The sequence below is a fragment of the Beta vulgaris genome, chromosome 1, assembly GCF_026745355.1.
Source record: "Beta vulgaris subsp. vulgaris cultivar EL10 chromosome 1, EL10.2, whole genome shotgun sequence".
NCBI classification, from domain to species: domain Eukaryota; kingdom Viridiplantae; phylum Streptophyta; class Magnoliopsida; order Caryophyllales; family Amaranthaceae; genus Beta; species Beta vulgaris.
The window spans coordinates 17,042,954-17,059,294 of record NC_079202.1 but is presented as its reverse complement, the minus strand read 5'-3'; the positions used below and the strand labels follow the sequence as shown (position 1 = coordinate 17,059,294).

General features: G+C 36.7%; 2 protein-coding genes across 2 annotated transcripts; both read left to right on the top strand.

Annotated features, from left to right (window-relative positions):
• Nucleotides 1-923: 923 nt before the first annotated feature.
• LOC130589726 (uncharacterized) lies at nucleotides 924-1,971 on the top strand. Its single transcript, XM_057391245.1, has 2 exons — nucleotides 924-956; nucleotides 1,060-1,971. Exons 1-2 carry the CDS (start codon nucleotides 924-926, stop codon nucleotides 1,969-1,971), a joined length of 945 nt encoding a protein of 314 aa, XP_057247228.1.
• A 7,778-nt stretch (nucleotides 1,972-9,749) lies between these two features.
• Nucleotides 9,750-15,929, top strand: LOC104905660 (butanoate--CoA ligase AAE1). The gene is made up of 3 exons (XM_010694260.4): nucleotides 9,750-10,016; nucleotides 13,987-14,791; nucleotides 15,086-15,929. The coding sequence occupies exons 1-3, from the start codon at nucleotides 9,819-9,821 to the stop codon at nucleotides 15,736-15,738; spliced, it is 1,656 nt and encodes a 551-aa protein (XP_010692562.1). The 5' UTR covers nucleotides 9,750-9,818; the 3' UTR covers nucleotides 15,739-15,929.
• The last annotated feature ends 412 nt before the right edge of the window (nucleotides 15,930-16,341 follow it).

Sequence of the window (16,341 nt, the reverse complement as noted above, 5' to 3'; positions counted from 1 at the left end):
AAATATAAAACTAGAATAGATAAGAAGACAAAGGACCTTGAAGTAAGAGATATGGATTTTCCAGAGTTTTTGTGTGGAAAAGATGGCTTAAGGTATAGGGTACTTATAGGAGTAGAATAGGTGGTACTTAACTTCCAAAATTAAATAGTTTGTAACCTTCACCATAAATTAGAAGATCAAACCAAGATTTGTAATCTCCATCATAAATTTGGAAGTTGTAGGAAAAAAAAACTTCTTCCAATCAATATAGAATCCCGTAGGAATATATGGCCCCAAAAAAAAAAAATTATTTTGGTTTTCAGAAATTTTTTGACTACGATTTAATACCAAAAGCTTAAAAGATGTAATTTTTGCGCCATATTCCCTCCAAAATAATTGAAAACTAGTGAAAATACTAAAATACCCTTTTCTTAAAATATCTATTTTAGAAAATAAATATTTAAGTATTTAGACATTCACTAAAAAAAAATATGGGGTATTACACTCTTGATCACAAATCCACTATTGTGACGTCGCTGTCACTACGGATATGAGAGTTCTGTTATCAATACAAGAGCATTAATGGAAGTTTAAAGGAAAAATATGAGCGAGAGAGCTAACTGTAGGCTAGTGATCAGTAGTAGCTAACATAATAAATTAGTTTACAACACTTGAATATATATGGGCCAAAGAATATTCCTCCTACCCGTCGTTGATCTGCCTAATCCCCAACTACGTCCCCCTTTTTGCTCAACTGATTTGCATGGGGGCTCAAATACTCTCCCATTTATCTCCTCCAGATAACTGCCTTCTCATGTCCCTTTTTTAATCTCCTTCCCATCAACTACATTCACAATTAATAGATATTGTAATATGTTAATATTCTAATTGATAACTGATTAGGCAAATGCACATAATTAGGTGCTGATTATTAGGAGAGGATCATGGGTTTCCTTTTGTATGCTAGTGTATATAACGTTAGTTTGTAATATGCATTAGGCAAGGAATATAATTCTAATATTCTTCATGGTATCAGTTTTGCTTAGGGTTTAACGTTCCTACTCTTCCGCTGTGCCATAGCAACCACCAACGTCTTCGACGCCTTCTGCCCACGCGCCACCATGGCTGCTGAATCTTCTTCTTCTTCTACCTATCCTTCTCCCTTTTCTCCCTCTCTTGCAAATTCTAATATCAAACAAAAGCATCCCTATTACCCTTGACATTGAGAATGTGCAATACTCCACGTGGGCGGAGTTATTCAAAATTCATGCTCGTTCTAATCGTGTGATTCATCACATTATTCCGTCAACCACGGTTCCCGGACCATCTACGGATGCTGAACAGGAGGAGTGGTCCACCATTGATGCAACAGTTTTGAAATGGATTTACGGGACCATTTCTGCGGACCTCCTCAACACTATCCTCGAGCCCGATTCCACGGCATTACAAGCGTGGGAACGTCTCCGGGATATTTTTCTGGATAATAAATCTTCCCGTGCCGTTACTCTTGAACAGGAATTTTCTAACACTGTCATGGAAGATTTCCCGACGGCTTCCTCGTATTGCCAACGTTTGAAAATGTTGGCTGACCAACTGAAAAATGTGGGTGCTCCGGTATCAAATAATCGTCTTGTTTTACAGCTTGTAGCGGGTCTTACGGAGGCCTATAATGGTGTTGGCACTCTCCTCCGTCAAAGTGATCCCCTTCCTCCATTTTATCAAGCAAGATCCATGTTGGTTCTTGAGGAGGCGGGGTTAGCTAAAAAGGCGACAATTGGCTCTTCTTCCTCGGCACTTTTGGCCGACACAAATCGTGGTTCCGACTCGCCACCTAAGGCTCACGGCACACCCAGTGGAAAAACGGGTCAAAAACGCTCTTCTCACAAAGGCCGAAATTCCGGCGGTGGTGGTAAGGGTGGCAGTGGCGGTGGTCGGGGTGGTCGGCAGCACGGGGGTGGTGGAGGCCGTCCTCCCTCACAGCAACAGCAGTAGCATGCTGCCTATTACCCGCAAGGGGGGCAGTGGGCTGCTCGACCCACCTTTTCTCCCTGGCCTCAGTGGCCCTATGGGTGGGCTGTCCCCCCTTCTCCTTACCCAGCAGCAGCGTGGGCCAGGCCCACTGGACCAGTTAGACAGCAGCCTGGCAGTAGCAGTGTTCTAGGACCCCGTCCTCAAGCTTATAATGTGGAGCTCCAGCAACCCACGGATATCGTGGCTGCTATGCATACTTTGGGTCTCACCCCCCCGGATCCAAATTGGTATATGGATACGGGTGCTACCTCCCACATGACGGCGTCCCCAGGTAACTTCTCGTCTTATTTTAATTTGAGCAAAAATAATGGTATAATTGTTGGAAATGGCCATAGTATTCCTATTTGTGGTTACGGTGACACACACTTACCCCACCCTCACCCTCCTTTATCGCTCAAGAAGGTCCTTCATGCTCCTAAACTTATTAAAAACCTAGTCTCAGTTCGTAAGTTTACTTCTGATAATTCTGTGTCTGTGGAATTTGATCTGTTTGGGTTTTCTGTGAAGGATTTACAGACGGGGAGCCAAATCATGAGATGTGAGAGTCAGGGGGCCTTATATCCAGTCACATCCCTCATTTCTCCAGATTACACTGCATCTACCTTTGCTGCTCTTGCACCTTCTTTGTGGCATGATCGTCTGGGTCATCCGGGTGCTTCTATTTTAGATGTTCTTAAGCGAAATAAAAATATTGAATGTAATAAACTTAGTAGTCATACTGTTTGTTACTCTTGTCCTCTTGGGAAACATGTTAAGATGCCATTTGTTGCTTCTCCTATTAGTACTATGATGCCTTTTGACATTGTTCATTGTGATGTTTGGACTTCTCCTGTTTTAAGCTCTATGGGCCATCATTATTATCTTGTTGTGGTTGATGATTTTTCTGATTTTGTTTGGACTTTTCCTATGTCTAAGAAATCACAAGTATACTCCATGTTCTTAAATTTTCGTGCTTATATCAACACACAATTTGAACGAGAAATAAAAAATATCCAATGTGACAATGGGAGGGAATTTGATAATCAACCTTTTTGGGACTTTTGTAAGGCCAATGGGCTTTCTTTTCGTTTCTCTTGTCCTTATACTTCCTCTCAAAATGGTAAAGCTGAACGCAAACTCCGCACAATAAATAATATGGTTCGCACTCTTCTTGCTCATGCATCTATTCCCCCCACATTTTGGCATCATGCTTTACAAATGGCCACCTATCTTCTTAACATCATTCCCAACAAGAAACTCGCTTACAACTCCCCTCTTCACATTCTTTTCCACAAAGAGCCTTCCTTTGCTCATTTACGGGTGTTTGGGTGCTTGTGTTTTCCACTTCATCCCTCTACTACTATTCATAAATTGCAACCTCGATCCACTCCTTGTGTGTTTTTGGGGTATCCGGCCAATCATCGGGGGTACAAATGTTATGATATTTCTTCCCGAAAAATCATCATTTGTCGTCATGTTATTTTTGATGAACAAAAATTCCCATTTTCTGAAATTCACACCCCCACTCCTTTCTCATATGATTTCCTAAATCCTCTTGGCCCTGTGGATCTTCCGTCCCTGCCCTCTTCTTCTACACGCACTCAGCCCACTCTATCTGGCCCAATTCCCACGCCCGTGTCTCCCTCTCAAGCCACGCGTGTCATCAGTTCTGCTGGCCCAAGCAGCACTACTGGCCCACCTCACTCCCCTGTGTCCACGCCTACCCGCGTCCCCCAGCCTGGGCCTTCCTCTTCCAAATCTGGCCCACTCCCCTCTCCTGGGCCATCCATCCCTCTACCCAGCTCACTCCCTTCCCCTCATCTCCCTAATGAGCCATCTCCTGCTCCAGCCCGCAGGCCCACTACCCGTAGCCAAAATGGAGTTTTTTGCCCCAAACAAATTCTCAATCTCCACACCACTATGCCCCGATCACCAATACCCCGTAACCCAGTGTCTGCTCTTCGTGACCCAAATTGGAAACTGGCCATGGATGACGAATTTGATGCTCTAATTAAAAATAAGACGTGGGAGTTAGTCCCCCGTCCTCCTGATGCTAATATTATTCGTTCTATGTGGATTTTTGCTCATAAAGAGAATTCTGACGGTTCTTTTGCGAGGTATAAAGCTCGTCTTGTAGGTGATGGAAAAACTCAGCAGGTTGGCATTGATTGTGGGGAGACTTTTAGTCCTGTGGTTAAACCTGCTACTATTCGTACTGTGCTCAGTTTGGCTCTTTCTAAGGGGTGGGACCTTCATCAACTGGATGTCAAGAATGCTTTCTTGCATGGTGAGTTGAACGAAACAGTTTATATGCATCAGCCCATGGGTTACAAAGATCCGACTTTTCCGAATCATGTGTGTCTTCTCAAAAAGTCTCTCTATGGGCTTAAGCAAGCCCCTCGGGCCTGGTATCGTCGGTTCGCTGATTTTGTTTCTCTTATTGGGTTCCAGAATAGCAAGTCAGATAACTCCTTATTTATTTATCGAAAAGGTACCGACACTGCTTATCTTCTTCTTTATGTTGATGACATTATCTTGACTGCTTCTTCTCTTGAGCTCCGTCAGTCCATTATTTCACTTCTAGGCTCCGAATTTGCTATGAAGGATCTTGGTCCTCTGAGTTATTTTCTTGGGATTGCTGTGTCCCGCCATGCTGGTGGTCTATTCTTATCTCAGCGTAAGTATGCTGAGGAAATTATTGAGCGTGCCGGGATGACCTCCTGCAAATCTTCACCTACTCCTGTTGATACCAAACCGAAACTTAGTGCTCAGTCTGAGTTGCCGTGTTCTGATTCATCTCTCTATCGGAGTCTTGCAGGGGCTCTGCAGTACTTGACATTCACTCGACCTGATATATCTTATGCTGTGCAGCAGATTTGTTTATTTATGCATCAGCCTATGGAGGCACATATGACAGCTTTGAAGCGCATCATTCGCTATGTGAAGGGGACTCTTCATCTTGGTCTGCACCTCTATCCCTCTTCAGTTTCTACCCTTACTTCTTACACTGATGCTGATTGGGGTGGCTGTCCTGACACTCGACGGTCCACGTCGGGCTATTGCGTCTTTCTGGGTGATAATCTTCTCTCCTGGTCGTCTAAACGACAGGCTACATTGTCTCGTTCCAGTGCCGAATCTGAGTATCGTGGGGTTGCAAACGTGGTTTCTGAGTCATGTTTTCTTCGAAATCTTCTACTGGAACTACATTGCCCAATTACCAAAGCCACATTGGTTTATTGTGATAATGTGAGTGCGATTTACTTATCTGGCAATCCGGTTCAACATCAACGCACTAAACACATCGAGATGGACATTCATTTTGTTCGAGAGAAAGTCGCACGGGGTGAAGTTCGTGTCTTACATGTTCCCTCTCGCTATCAGATTGCCGACATCTTTACGAAGGGTCTTCCCCTAATTTTATTTGAAGACTTTCGAGAAAGTCTCAGCGTTCGTCCTCCTCCCGTTTCGACTGCGGGGGTGTAATAGATATTGTAATATGTTAATATTCTAATTGATAACTGATTAGGCAAATGCACATAATTAGGTGCTGATTATTAGGAGAGGATCATGGGTTTCCTTTTGTATGCTAGTGTATATAACGTTAGTTTGTAATATGCATTAGGCAAGGAATATAATTCTAATATTCTTCAACAATAGTGGGCCAAACAGTAGCCAAGAAATTCAGACGAGGAAGGATAGGGTTTGCCACGAGAGAGAGGAGGGAGGAAAATTTGGGATTTTAGATCAATGAGGATGATTTAAATAGCTTATAGTTTGTTTCTTCTTAAATATAGAAAGTTCTTCTAACTTTTTTTCTTATTTCTTTCTCTTTCTTTATCAATTTTAAAAGGGTATTTTTGCAATTTTATTATTAAGCTAAAAATCCAACTTTGATTTCAATCAAAATTTCAAGAGTTCAATAAACCCAATCATAGTAAAGCAGATTTTTAAACATTAGTTAAACTAATGCTCATAATTACCAATTAAGAAAGCTGCTTAAAATCTTAGGTTGTTACAATAAGTGCTATAAAAATATAACTTTTCTATTTGTCTTCGTTTTGATATAATTGCATAATCATTACTTGAAATGACTAGTATTATGTGATTAATGTTTGAGCAAGTCTAATCTTTGAATTATTAGCTTAACTATTTTATGTGCTTGTAATGGTCTAAAGATCTTGCAAAAAATAGTCTTAATCACCAAGAGTTTGATCTTTTTGAGGATGACAAAAGAGGAAAGATTCTAGGAACAAACTAAGTTGAAAATTGAAAAAAATTTGAAAAAACTAAAAATTCTTAATCTAACCTTAATTAAAAATATAAATTATTATTACTATCTTTCATTCTCTTATTTGTATTGATTTTCTGTCTTTAGTTTGTGACTTTGGTCATCATCATAAAGGAGGAAATTGTTGACCCTGGTTTTGATGTTGAGAAAGGAACAAAGATACAAACTAAGTTGTAAATTAACAAGTTGTTAAGTGAATGGAATTTGCAAGGTAACATTGCATTAAGCAAAAAGAATATTAGGTCTAAGGAAAAATCAAGTTTTCATTTTGCAGACTAAGTGAAGATGCTCAAGTAAGTGATACTCGAGATGCTTTAATCGGAGCAAAAGAATCAAAGTGAGGCTTTTATTTTTATTTTCTATGTAAGAAAAGAGTAATTTATGGTAAGGAATAATGGCAATTTAAAAAGAGAATGTATGTATGTTCTTTTGAAAAGAACAAATGTACTGGTACTGTCAAGTTAAGTTAAAGGAACTAAAGAAACTAAAGGAACTAGACATGTATTATATGGTGCATCGGTTACTTTGTGTCGGTTGAGTTATTAATTTTAGGAACCTGGTTTTTATTTGGTTAAGATCTTGTTTTAAAGAAAATGTTTTTATTGAAAAAAATTTATCGATGTTGAAAAATAAAAATCCTTTTCGGTTTTCAAAAGAAAATCTTTTAAAGATCTTACTCCCTTCATTTTTTTTATTGTTCTTGTATTCTCCATTGGGAAATTTCAATCTGTACTGTTGTTCTTATTTTAAATCTTCCCATTAATATACTACAATTTGATGAGGTTAATTCCCATTGGTTACCTGAAATAGATAGACTCAAAGGACTAGAATTTTTATTTTTAATCAAATTAATTTAATTCAAAAAGTGGAATCTTGCCCATTTTTTAGGTTGGATTGGTGTCTTCCCTGATTCCAAATAGGAACAACAAAAGAAAATGGAGGGAGTAATTGACAAAAGGATTTAATTTTGGTTTTAATAATTAAAATACTTTTTAATTAAAAATCAGATTTTAGATGGTTGCACAAGTAAATGCTAAAATTTAGGAAGCAGTATTAATCTTTTTCACACATTTAAAGAGAATGTGGGGTTCATGGGTGGAAAACGAAACATGTTTCTCTAGTTGAGAAACACCATGGGATAATGGTAATTCACTATCACATGTTTTAATCCCATGTTTTATCTAATGATTGGTATAAAAACATATGTCTAATTAAGTTTCAATTTGTGTTTGACTAAGCAATTTAGTGATTTTAACTAATTAAAGTGCCTGTGTCTTTATTCTCTCATAATCTATTTGTTCTTTGTCTTCTTACTCTATTCTACTAAGTATATTGAACATCGTAATTTCGATTCTGGGATAAGAGGATTTTGAGTGAAGTCTTGTAAGAGAGAAGCTTTGAGTGAAGCAAATTAAAGTGAGAAAATTTCAAGTGAAGTTGAGAAGAACAACTATTAAGAGAACAATTATTTAGGATCTTGAGTTTAAGAACTGAAGTTGTGACCTGTAAGTAGAATTAGGTTGTTACAGATTGTTTGGCCTAATTAGTGAAAGTGTTGAGTTTTAAATCCCTAATGCTCGAGGTTGTTATTCTTGTTGGGCCGAATAAGTTTTTCCTCGTAAAAGTCTCTTGTGTTCCTTTAGTTTGTGTTATTGTTTTACTTTTATAATTTCGTCAAAAATACGTTTCTTTCTACACATACAATTCACCCTCCTATTATAGTGTTGCTAGTGAAATAACAATGTTGCATAACTTAAAGGAATAGAAGCAAATTAGGGTAAACTAACTTAAAAACTACTAAAAAAATCAACAAAAAACTATAAAATTACCTGTAAAAATCAAGAGACAAATTTATGTGTCTACAATATATATAAATAACCTGAACATAACCCAACCTGATAGAGTCAGAAATGAAATTCAACTGAAACCGACTATGATTCGTCCCACGATAACCTAATAACAAATATGACTCAACTCGAAGTCAATCTGACCCGAACTAGCAGGCTCTGACCCATTTGTAACTTGAATCGGATTGACTATCATAAGATTGACCTGAATCAAACATGATATGACTCGGCTGATTAAGATCCAACCCAACTTAACCCAAGTCGGTAGGAAAAATTAACTTCTTTCAACTTGAACTAATAGTAATCCAATTCGATCTGACATGTTAACAGGCCACATTGACACATTTCAACCAAGTCTAATAAGTATCGATCGAGAAGCGGCTCGGGTCATGTTCCAATTGACAACAATGGATATATCATTATCGTTTGAGTGGGATGCTTTAACCATTGACCGATGGTGATCCAACTAACGCTTACCATATGATCTTGAGTTTAGAAACTCAAGTTGTGACCTATGAGTAGAATCAGGTTGTAACAGATTGTTTGGCCTAATTAGTGAAAGTGTTGAGTTTAAAATCCCTAGTGGTCGAGGTTGTTTATTCTTGTCGAATCCAATAAGTTTTTCCTCATAAAAATCTATTGTGGTCCCTTAGCTTGTTTTATCGTTTTAGTTTTATAATTTCGCAAAAAGTACGTTTATTTCTACACATAAAATCCACCCTCCTATTGTGGTGTTGCTAGTGAAATAACATGTTGCACAACTTAAAGGAATAGAAGCAAATTAGCCTAAACTTAAAAGCTACTACAAAATTAACTAAAAACTATTAAGTAGTATGTAAAAATCGAGAGACAAATTTATGTGTCTACAATATATATAAACCAATAATATTATCGAGAGACAAAATTAACTCAAATTCGATAATGACCCGTTTCTAAACAATAATATTATCGGAATATAAACCAATCTTATAGGCTCAACCTAAAATTCAACTGAACTTGACATTGACCTGACCCAAGATAATACTACAACAAATATGATCTGACTCTCAAAATCACCCTAAATCTCTGATACTAACCCGGTTAAGAGACTGACAATAATCTGGACATAACCCAACCCGATAGAGTCAGAACTGAAATTTAACTGAAACCGAATATCACTCGTCCCACGATAACCTAATAACAAATATGACTTAACTTGAAGTCAATCGAAACCCGAACTTGCAGGCTCTAACCCATTTCGCAACTTGAATCGGATTGACTAGAATAGGATTGACCTGAATCAAACATGATAGGACCCCGCTGATTAAGATCTAACCCAACCTAACCCAAGTCGGTAGGAAAAATTAACTTCTTTCACCTTGAGCTAATAGTAACCTAATTCGACCTGATTTGTTTACAGGCCATATTGACACATTTCAACCAAGTCTAATAAGTATCGACCGAGAAGCGGCTGGGTCATGTTCGAATTGACAACAATGGATATATCATTATCGTTTGAGTTGGATGCTTTAACCATTGATCGCTGGTGATCCAACTAACGCTTACCATATGATCGAATTGGCCGACCCCACATTCTGATTTTTCCCCTAGTTTTATCCGCACGACCACACATGAGTAATAATTATAATCATTTGTTTATAGGAGCATATATCATATCTGATCTTCCCCACATTTCACAAACACGTTATTTGATCATGGAGGGGTTGGTGCGTTGCTCAGCCAACTACGTGCCTCTCTCTCCTATCAGCTTCCTCGAGCGATCGGCAAATGTTTACAGAGATCGTCCCTCGATTATCTATGGAGATGTCCGGTATACTTGGAGAGAGACTCTAGAAAGGTGCACCAAGCTTGCTTCAGCTCTCTCTCAACTAGGCATCTCTCGTGGAGATGTTGTGAGTTCTCTTTTTTCCTTTTGGTACTCTTATACTCTATATAAGTCTCTCATATAGGAGTATATCGCATTTATTCTACATAGTTTACTAAGCTTGTTTGGTGTAGTTGTTGAAAATTCACCTTAACTTTAAGGTCATAAAGTTGAATCCTCTTAACTGCGGTACTTGAGGCAAGGGATGAAGGTTGTTTGGTGTCTAAACAGCTACTAAATAGAGTTCGGCTAATTAATTTCAAAATAATAAAAACTAGTTTTGATGCCCGTGCATTGCATGGGTTGTTTTTTATATGTTTTTTTTGTAATTTTTTGTTAACATTATTGATTTTGTGTTACTGTAAAATGATATTTTTCAACACGATTTTATTTACATACTTCATCTGTTAATTATTTATTTGGACCAATCAACTTTTAGTAAAAAAAAACAACTATAATTGTCAATATTACCTTTACTTTATGTTAATAAAATCATCATTAATTATTCATCAAATTGCCTCATACAGTTGCGCTTATTTTATTAAGGATTTACTTATCCCCTACACTTGTTAATTAAAGGAGTATCTCTATGATAAACTACACATTTTTTTTCATTTTTTTAAAAATCATGTCCAAACCCATTATTGTAGTAGAAAAAAATTGATAAAATATTTGTCATTATACCCTTATTTTTAGATTATCTTTAATATCTTTAATTATATATTAATAAAGTTTATAAAAAGTTGATATAAAGTTAGTATTGCAATGGTTGTTTCCATCTCTAATAAGTGAAGGCATGTTGACCGGTATTGTCAACTAACATATCAGTATATCACAATAATAAAAGTTTAAAAATAAAATAAAGTAGATATTGAGTGGCCACAAATTAAATGCATAGAAGCTGTCATTGAAAATGTTGGCTACTTTAGTAGATTTGCAGCAGTTCATTAGATGTTATCGTATGGTTTAGGCAAATCTCAAGAATCAAGTTTTTTTTTTATTTTGTGATTTTATATGTGAATCATAGCCGTAGAGTGAATATACAATATAGTATTACGTATAATAGATTCCTAGTTATAATAGATCCCTAAAAGATAAATTTTTTTGGTTTTTGTCATAGCATTAGAGTGAATAAACTCTTATCTCTCAAACTCTAAAATTGTATTATCTCTCAAACTCTAAATTTTATTATCTCTAAATTAATAAGATGACGTAGCAATCCTAGGTGGCGCGCTCTATGTTCTCGAAAAGTTCCTCTTTTATATATATATATTGATTATCTTACATATTCTATTAATATAAGGTTTTTGCGTGTGAATTATATTATTACATATGTTATTGGCTATGTTTTGGTCTCTTATTAATTACTTCCTTTTTTAAATTTTAAATGCAACATTTACATTTTTATTTTTAGTAAGTAGATTAAAAATATCAAATGTTGGATCTTAAAAAATGGGGAAAGTTTTTTAAAGGAAAGGCAACAGTCAACAGATAATAGTTTGCCGTTTGAGCCATGGTTGCCCCCCTCCTAATCTTGAGAACATGAATTTAAATCCAAACAATTTTGGACTCAGCACATTAAAAAAGTAAAAACCAAACCATATCTAAAATTTTTAATTTTTTGTTAGAAATTAAATTAGAATTTGTTAGAAGTGTTTAAAGCAGAACTAAAATTTAATTGGATTTGGATCCCATACTTGAACGGAATCTGAAACTGATATTAACTAGTATTTTCTTGATTACCCAAAACGTAGAATTTGCATTACAATAAGACAATTCAATTCTTATCATTAAATTTTAAAATTTAAACTGGTATGGCAGGACTATTAGACTATAGTGAAAGTATTGGGTCAGACCGTCTGACCAATACTTACTATCAGACGGGTTGAGCCCAAAACTCAAACTCTGTACGCACCACTTTCTCTTTTCGCTTCTTCTCCCCACTCTGTACTATTGTTGCTATTACCACTACAGGGCCCCATAAATTGCTTCTTAAAACTAGCACACCTCCTTTCTCTCTCCTCTGACCACCTCAATATCACCAATTTCCCCTCTCGATTTCGCACGTGAAGTTCTCTCATTTTTCTGACGGAATCTCCGGCGATGAACCTCGAACTCCGACGAAGTCGTCGTTTGCCGGAGTTTCAAAAAGCTCAATCATATTGCAATAATGCAGGGGAGATATCTGGCTTGGTTCAACCCAAGAGTTGCTTGAACTTAACTTAGATTTTACTTTCTGTTGCTTGAAATCATTCATTTTGTACTACTACTATGAAGTATATGTAGAGTTAGGGATTCCGGTGGTTTAAGAAAGGTATTATGCTTTTTTGACATTTTTTCAGTTAATGCTTATAATCTTTCAGTTAGTTCTTTTTTTCTTTCAGTTGGTTTTTGTATTGTTTCAGTTAGTTTTTGTATTCTTTCAGTTCGTTTTTTATTTCTTTCAGTTGGTCTTTTTATTCTTTCAGTTAGTTCTTTATTTTTTTCAGTTAGTTCTTTATTTCTTTCAGTTAGTTTTTTATTTCTTTTAGTTGGTGTTTTATATGTTTCAGTTGGTGTTTAAAAAAATTTGAAACCAACTGAAAAAAAAAATGAAGACTAACTGAAAAAAAAATAAAGACTACCTGAAAAAAATGAAGACTACCTGAAGAAAAATGACCTAAGTTACTTTCAGTTAGACCTAAGTTACTTTCAGTTAGACCTATGTTACTTTCATTTAGAGGTAACTTACTTTCATTTACACTAACTGAAAAAAATGAAGACTAACTGAAAACAAATTAAGACTAACTGAAAAAAAATGAAGACTAACTGAAAAAAAAAATGAAGACTAACTGAAAAAAAATTAAGACTAACTGAAAAAAAATTAAGACTAACTGAAAAAAAATTGAAACCACCTGAAAGTCGTCCGACCAAACATTATGGTCGGACGAGTCCGACACAATACTAACTCTAGATTATATCTTTAAGATTGGATTTTCAGAGATCTTTAGGACAATTCCGAGAGTAAAAATTGTTTAAGAGCCCACAATCTGGAGTATGTAGTATCTTTATTTACTTAATTTGCACTTTAATAAGGTTTGATAAATATTTAACCCTTACATATCTAACACAAGTTTTGGGGTAACAATGTTGTTTGTGAATGTAAAGGTATTGTTTGTGTTTCATATAATAAATAAGAGGAAAACAACACAAATAATTTATTTACATTTATTTTAGGAAAGATAATTAGTTTGAAAACCAAACCATGTTAGGCTACTAGCGTGCAGGACACACTAGCTCATAAATTCGATACAAGGCTAAACAGTCTAGAAGTAAATGCCCCAACATATTATTAGGATGAGTATTCAAATCCTCGACAATACCCTAAAATTCGAGATGGTCTTCCATTGAACTACCACTTTTTTCTCAACAACATATTTACATACACAAATAATATTTTTTATATATAAAAAATAATATTTATTATACGAAAACTTATATATAATAAGCTAAGCTAAGTCTACCTCATGTTTATCATCACTCCACTTTGATGGTCCCAGCATTGTATTTCTCGGTAACTTTCCATTTACATCCATCCTTTTTTTGTTTGTGTCTTGGTGAAGCTCTACGGTTGTCCTGCTCCCTCACTTATACGTGTCATCATCAAAATGATTAGTTTCATATCTCATTATCTTGTAAAAAATAAAGAGACGACACTTTCCTTGTACTACAGTTATTTTTGAAATAATTCTTTTGCACCAAATACTAAATTAAATAAAGATAATCTTGTCGAAATAGAAATGAAAAACAATGTCCATCTACATTTTGAGGCCCTATATGTTACTCTTTTCGTCCTTCAAATGATTGCTCATTTACTTTTTCCAAACTCTAAAAAAATAGTGATAACTCCATTAGACAACTCTATGCAAAATAAGTAATGTATTTTGAGACAGACGCATACGAGGGATATCAAATGTCTAATTGTTCTTTCTTATTGTATACCTTTTTGCAAACTACAGGTTGCAGCATTACTTCTTAACATTCCCGCTATGTATGAGTTACACTTTGGAGTTCCGATGGGGGGTGGAATTTTATGTACCCTTAACATACGTCATGACTCTGCAATGGTGTCAGTATTGCTAAAACATTCAGGAGCCAAACTCATTTTTGTAGATCAACAATTCTTCGAAACAGCCTGCAATGCCATTGACATACTATCCAAGAATACAATTGTTAAAAACCTTCCCCGAATAGTTTTAGTTCTCGACAATCAATCAATCACAAGTGCAAATCATTTGGAGTATGAGAGTTTTCTTAGTACAGGAAAACTCGACTTTGAAGTTTATAGGCCAAAAGATGAAATGGAACCGATTTCATTGAATTACACATCAGGCACAACCTCGAGGCCTAAAGGTGTGGTATATAGCCATCGAGGTGCATACTTAAACTCTCTAGCTGCAGCCCTGTTGAATGAGATGGGCTCAATGCCGGTTTATTTATGGACCGTCCCTATGTTTCATTGTAACGGGTGGTGCCTTACCTGGGCTGTGGCAGCTCAAGGTGGTACCAACATATGCCTAAGGAATGTGACTGCAAAGGGAATATTCAGTAATATTGTGCAGCATAAGGTAACTCATATGGGGGGTGCACCTACAGTTCTTACCATGATCATAAATGCTCCAGTTGGTGATAAGAAGCCTCTTCCTGGAAAAGTGGCGGTGATGACAGGCGCCGCTCCACCACCTCCGGAGGTTCTCTTCAAAATGGAAGATCTCGGGTTCTTTGTGACACATTCTTATGGGTTGACAGAAACCTATGGTCCAGGTACACAGTGGCTGATGCACATTGTTAATTTAAGGGCATCTTAATTAGGACAACGATTTCCTAGTAACTTTTGCACTGGCGAGTGTATTAGAAGAATTAGTTCAGATTTGAAAAATCAGTTAAAATCACTAAATAAAAAATCAGTTTTGATCAGTTAAATCTCATTCTGAATAAAAAGCATACACTTTTAGTATCAAAAATCACTTGAATTTAGTAAAAAATAAGATGAAATTAACAGGATCTTATAAGATACGAGTAAGTCATATATAAAACTTTGTGAACTTGCAACTGCAGCTACAGTCTGTGTGTGGAAGCCAGAGTGGGATGCTTTACCTCCAAACGAGAGAGCGAAAATCAAGTCCCGACAAGGAGTGAATCACATTGGCCTAGAGGAAGTTGATGTGAAAGACCCAGTCTCAATGAAAAGTGTGCCTTGGGATGGAAAGACAATAGGCGAGGTTATGCTAAGAGGAAACACTGTCATGAGCGGATACTTGAACGATTTACAGGCAACTCAGGAGTCTTTTAAGGGTGGATGGTTTCATACTGGAGACTTAGGAGTGATACATTCTGATGGTTATATTCAACTTAAAGATCGTTCCAAAGATATTATAATTTCTGGAGGAGAAAATATTAGCACAATTGAAGTAGAATCTGTTATATTTAGTCACCCGGCTGTTGAAGACGCAGCTGTTGTTGGACGCCCAGATGATCATTGGGGTGAAACACCCTGTGCATTTGTGAAACTGAAATATGAGCATGATGAAGTTACTGCTGAGGAAATAATTGGGTTTTGTAGAGATCGTCTGCCTCACTACATGGCTCCTCGAACAGTCGTTTTTGAGGATTTGCCTAAGACTTCTACAGGAAAGACACAAAAATTTGTTCTTAGAGAGAAAGCTAAGGCAATGGGGAGCCTTTCTCGTAAGAAAATCAGCAAACTTTGAGGAAGGTAATGGTGTGGTGTTATCTTGTGAGTTTGTAGCTAGCTGCTTATGCAAGTTTTATTTTGTGTTACATGTATTTCCCATATGTTAGTTTCATGTCTCTTGAAAGCCATTGTCATTTAGCCCAGCATCAGAATCACATTCATAGTCATGTACACTATTTTATTTAGAAGGAAAAATTGATTTAATCAGTCCCAACTTTGGGCGTCCTGACAAAAACAGCCCCAACTTTTGTTTTTATTGTTCAGTCCCAATTTTTAGGGATACTTTACACGCGTGTACCTAACTGGTTACGAACCTGCTAATGTAGGTAAACACTAGTCACGTGCCTCCACGTGACTTTTTAAGTTGACAAAACTTAGAATTTACAATTCTCCCATGGCAGCACATTCTCCTTCTACAGTTCTACCTTTTTTTTTTTTACAATTAAACTACAGTTCTACCTAGTACCTACCTACCATATGCGATCCTCCCATGGCATCACAACATTCACCAAGTTCCTTCTCTTCTTCTCTACTCTTTCCTTCTTCCTTGCGCGCTCCTTTACCACCCCCCAAAACCTTCCCCCCTCCCCTGCCACCCCGAAACAACCCCTTCCCCTAC

Bases quoted from the DNA above. Each gene is read 5' to 3' on its own strand.
- LOC130589726 (XM_057391245.1), top strand. From the start codon at position 924: ATGGGTTTCCTTTTGTATGCTAGTGTATATAAC. The intron at 957-1,059 runs GTTAGTTTGTAA...GCTGTGCCATAG, and splicing joins TGTATGCTAGTGTATATAAC to CAACCACCAACGTCTTCGAC.
- LOC104905660 (XM_010694260.4), top strand. From the start codon at position 9,819: ATGGAGGGGTTGGTGCGTTGCTCAGCCAACTACGTGCCTCTCTCTCCT. The intron at 10,017-13,986 runs GTGAGTTCTCTT...TGCAAACTACAG, and splicing joins GCATCTCTCGTGGAGATGTT to GTTGCAGCATTACTTCTTAA. The intron at 14,792-15,085 runs GTACACAGTGGC...TTGCAACTGCAG, and splicing joins GACAGAAACCTATGGTCCAG to CTACAGTCTGTGTGTGGAAG.